This window comes from Mesitornis unicolor, unplaced genomic scaffold (assembly GCF_000695765.1).
Source record: "Mesitornis unicolor isolate BGI_N332 unplaced genomic scaffold, ASM69576v1 scaffold23174, whole genome shotgun sequence".
Classification (NCBI taxonomy): Eukaryota; Metazoa; Chordata; class Aves; order Mesitornithiformes; family Mesitornithidae; genus Mesitornis; species Mesitornis unicolor.
Window position 1 is genome coordinate 26,044 of NW_010181131.1, and position 3,653 is coordinate 29,696.

General features: G+C 34.9%; 1 protein-coding gene across 1 annotated transcript in view; it reads right to left on the bottom strand.

Moving 5' to 3' along the window:
* Positions 1-3,653, bottom strand: part of SEMA3D (sema domain, immunoglobulin domain (Ig), short basic domain, secreted, (semaphorin) 3D) — a 49,678-nt gene that overhangs the window by 18,105 nt on the left and 27,920 nt on the right. The window contains exon 6 of the mRNA XM_010183334.1: positions 691-779. Coding sequence (XP_010181636.1) covers positions 691-779 — 89 coding nt within the window. The remainder of the gene's footprint in view (positions 1-690; positions 780-3,653) is intronic.

Here is a 3,653-nt window from a genome sequence, read left to right on the forward strand (position 1 = left end):
GCTCACTCATCAGTAATGAGGTTAATCAGAAATTGTGCAATTGAAACAGAAAAGAGGTTTTGGTTTTTTTTACAAGCTCTGTTTATGAAGAAGACATTGGTGCTAGCAGGGGTCTAGATACTTTTCTTCTTTATCACTCTGCCAGAATAACCAAATCAAAATGGTGAAATGTGTTGAGTCAGCCTTCACCTACAAATTAAATCACATCAATAAACAAAATGAAATTTGTTTTATTTTCTTTATGTTTTCAATTACTAAAGTTGTTATTTTAAAGAATTTCTCTGGTTTGTGGAATTTTGTTTGTTTATTTAAAAAAAAAATTATACAAAGTATAGACCCAAAGCTGAGACAATAGAAAAATTGACATTAAAAACACTACTACTACTACTACTACTACTACTACTACTACTACTACTACTTAAAAAAACAGGGCTTATAATAAGATTTCAAACTAGAACAATGCAGGATAAATGAGACTTTCTATGAGTTTGAAAAATCACGGTCTGTTTGGTTTTGGACCTTATTCAATTGACTTACCCAAAGAATACTAAAGCATTTAAAAATTTACATAGTGTTCCTCTGGAAACCTGAACCAGTTCCAGTAAACAAACAACTACACAGAAAGAGCCAGTTTAGGCCCTAAAGAACCCTGAATAATCTTTAATTGATGTTGTGGCTGTTAATACTCACCTTGAATAACTGCAGCTCTTCTAGGACCACTTCCTCTTTAGTCCACTTCTCCTTTGTGATACTCACAACTTTCAGGACTGTGCCTATGTCTGAAACAAATGTTCGCTATGTAAAACTCACAGTTATGTTTCAGTACATATATGCCACTCCATTTCTTAATTCATAGCAACTTGCTCTCAGATTCCTTTTTTTTTTTTAAATAAACAAATGATGCTCTAAACTTAGGTTACAAAGAAAAACTAAAACCTAAAAACTCAGCCCTGAAGATAAAGCTGATGCATCAAAAATGTAGTCTTCAAATAACATCTATCTCTATCTGCATCTATTGCTATCTACATTTCATAGAAACATAGAATCATAGAATCATAGAATGTATTGTGTTGGAAGGGACCTTTAAAGATCATCTCGTCCAATGCCCTGCAGTATGGTTTTACTGTATGGTTGAGCCAACACAACAGTAGACTGCTCCTGGCAGCGGTGGTCTAAGTCTCTTGCTACACAAACAGAAAACATACACTCACACAGGCACGTCCATGCTGCCAGCTAGAAGTTTCTGCACAGCAACTTGAGCTAGAATCAGGGACCCCTTGATGCCAAAAAGACACAGCTTAGGGGGCTAAATTGGCAGAATCTACTTTTTTTTAATGGAATTAATATTCATTCAGTATAACACCTTAATCAGAAGTAGGTTTCATTTTAATATAGTTAAGCAATGCACTTTTTTTTCATTTCCCTTTTCATTTTAGGGAAGCTTTTGAACAAAATCTCCAGTCAACACCAAAATATTCACTTAATCTTTACAGAAATTACTTCTTTGGAGTTATGTGGATAATTTTAAAAAGTTAAATCTATTCATCAGCTTTAACCTGAATTCTGGCTTGGTGAAAAAAACAGCTGCTCACTGCATTTTAGACCATTATACATTGGTGAATTTTGAACGGCCTTAAAAAGAACGCTCAAAACTGCTCAGGGGAAGTGGGCTGGGTGCTAGGATGTGCAATGTGGAAATGTTACAGTGCAGCTTAGCCCTAAGCACTATGCATAGTATTGAAATGATGAAAAATAATGCATTATAATGGAAAGAATGAGATTTTCATTCTTGTTTTTCCAAACTACTGAAGATCACATTACCAATTAAAGCCATAAGTGTTTCAGTTTGCTGTATGTATTAGATCTTATTTTTGTTTGTTTGTTTGACATAATTGCCAAAGTCTGCATATGTACAAGTTGGTTGTATACATTCCAACATATAATAAGCTTCTGATCTGCTGCTGCTCAAAATCTCCTGGATTATTTGGCATATGTCTATTCAGCCTCTCTATATAATGTTTGAAATTTTATCTTCAAGTTTATTTTTTTCCATAGGACAAGTTTAGAAGAAAAAAGTAGAACAAAATCATGTGCTTCTGGAAAAGAAAACTTACTTGTAAGGAAAGTACTGCAGATAAATAAATATCTGCGTATTATGGAGTGCCACCTAGTGACTACATGCTATGTGCTGGCCTTGACATCTCTAAACCACACTATTAACTCTGAAAGCATTAACATCGGTGCTGGGTAGTAACAGTTAACCTGTATTCGAGTGTCTGGGCTCTCAACAGAATTTTAATCCTATGACAAATATTATAGTAGAAGATTGCAAATATCTGAAAGAAATCTCTATAGCCACTAAAATAATATTTTGTACATTTTAACCGGTGAACCCATCTTTTCTGACAGCTTAAGTTTTAAATTACTTTTTCTCATTGTTATCACAAGAAAAGTAATTTTTAGTGAGTACTCCCTAATCCTATACATCTCAGAGACTGGGAATGTGTTCCCTTTCCTTCTCTGTTGACTATATTAAAGATTGTACTCAGAAAGCAACAAGGATTTTCTGTCATCATGGCTTATACCCAGCCTATTCAGGCAGCCAGGGAGCAAAAAGCACTTTAATGTTATTTTTTTTAAGAAACTCCTCTTTTCTGTCTCATAACACTGTATTTGACTTGTGGGGATCATAAAGGGACTCTCACACTTTCTCTTTTTGGAAGACACAAGTTTTGAGTGGGATTGATCCGAGAGAGAGACTATCTCTGAACTTGTGCTTTGTCAAGGCAGGTGGGAAGTTCTTGAAGGCTGAAGCAACCCACATTTTTTAAGAGGTGATGTTCTGTGACAATTCACTCCTTTCCCCAAATCACTTCAGAATATCCATATCTTTTAAACAATGTGCTTCAACGTTGAATGTGCTTATAGACCAGATAAAATTCTATGCAATGCATTAACATTGGGGTAGGATTCAGAGACCTTAATTTCTCTGCAGCTCATGGCAGTAGCTCATCCACTGTCACCTTTTCACCTCCACGTACCTCAGTTTCACCTGCTGTGAGATGAGGATAAATGCAATGACCTCCCTAGTAAAGCATTCAGATTACTTGTGAGAAGTGCTTTATAAGAGCTATTACTAGTGAGAGAACTTTAAATTGTGGATTAAGAACAAGAAATTCCAGTAGAGTAAGGAGGTAGATTATTACTTCAGAAATGTTATTAATAGGTATGTTAATATTTTGTAGCATACCATGCTGTTAGGTGATTCATCCAGTGATTCTAAATTTAATTACTATGGTAAAACTAGACTTTTTCCTTAAGGCATGTAACTATCATAAAAATGTAAGTAGATACATGATTATCCATAGGAAAATTGCAAAGCAGCTTTCTTCCCTGACAGAGTAGTGTTACCTCTCTCTGTTATATCCTGGTTCTCTTGTTTGGGGCTATTCATGTTGCTAAGTAATAGACTTAAAAGTATTTAAGTGGAATTGTTGCCTTAGGCTCAATTTTAATTCTTTCTTAGCTGTTCAGTGCCACATAAGATTTACTGCTGAAGCATCATGTCAATTCTGATAACAGAAAGTACTCCTTGAGGTTATTAAGGTCTTTTTTTATTATTATTATTTGGTTATTGGTGTGCTGCCAGCAGG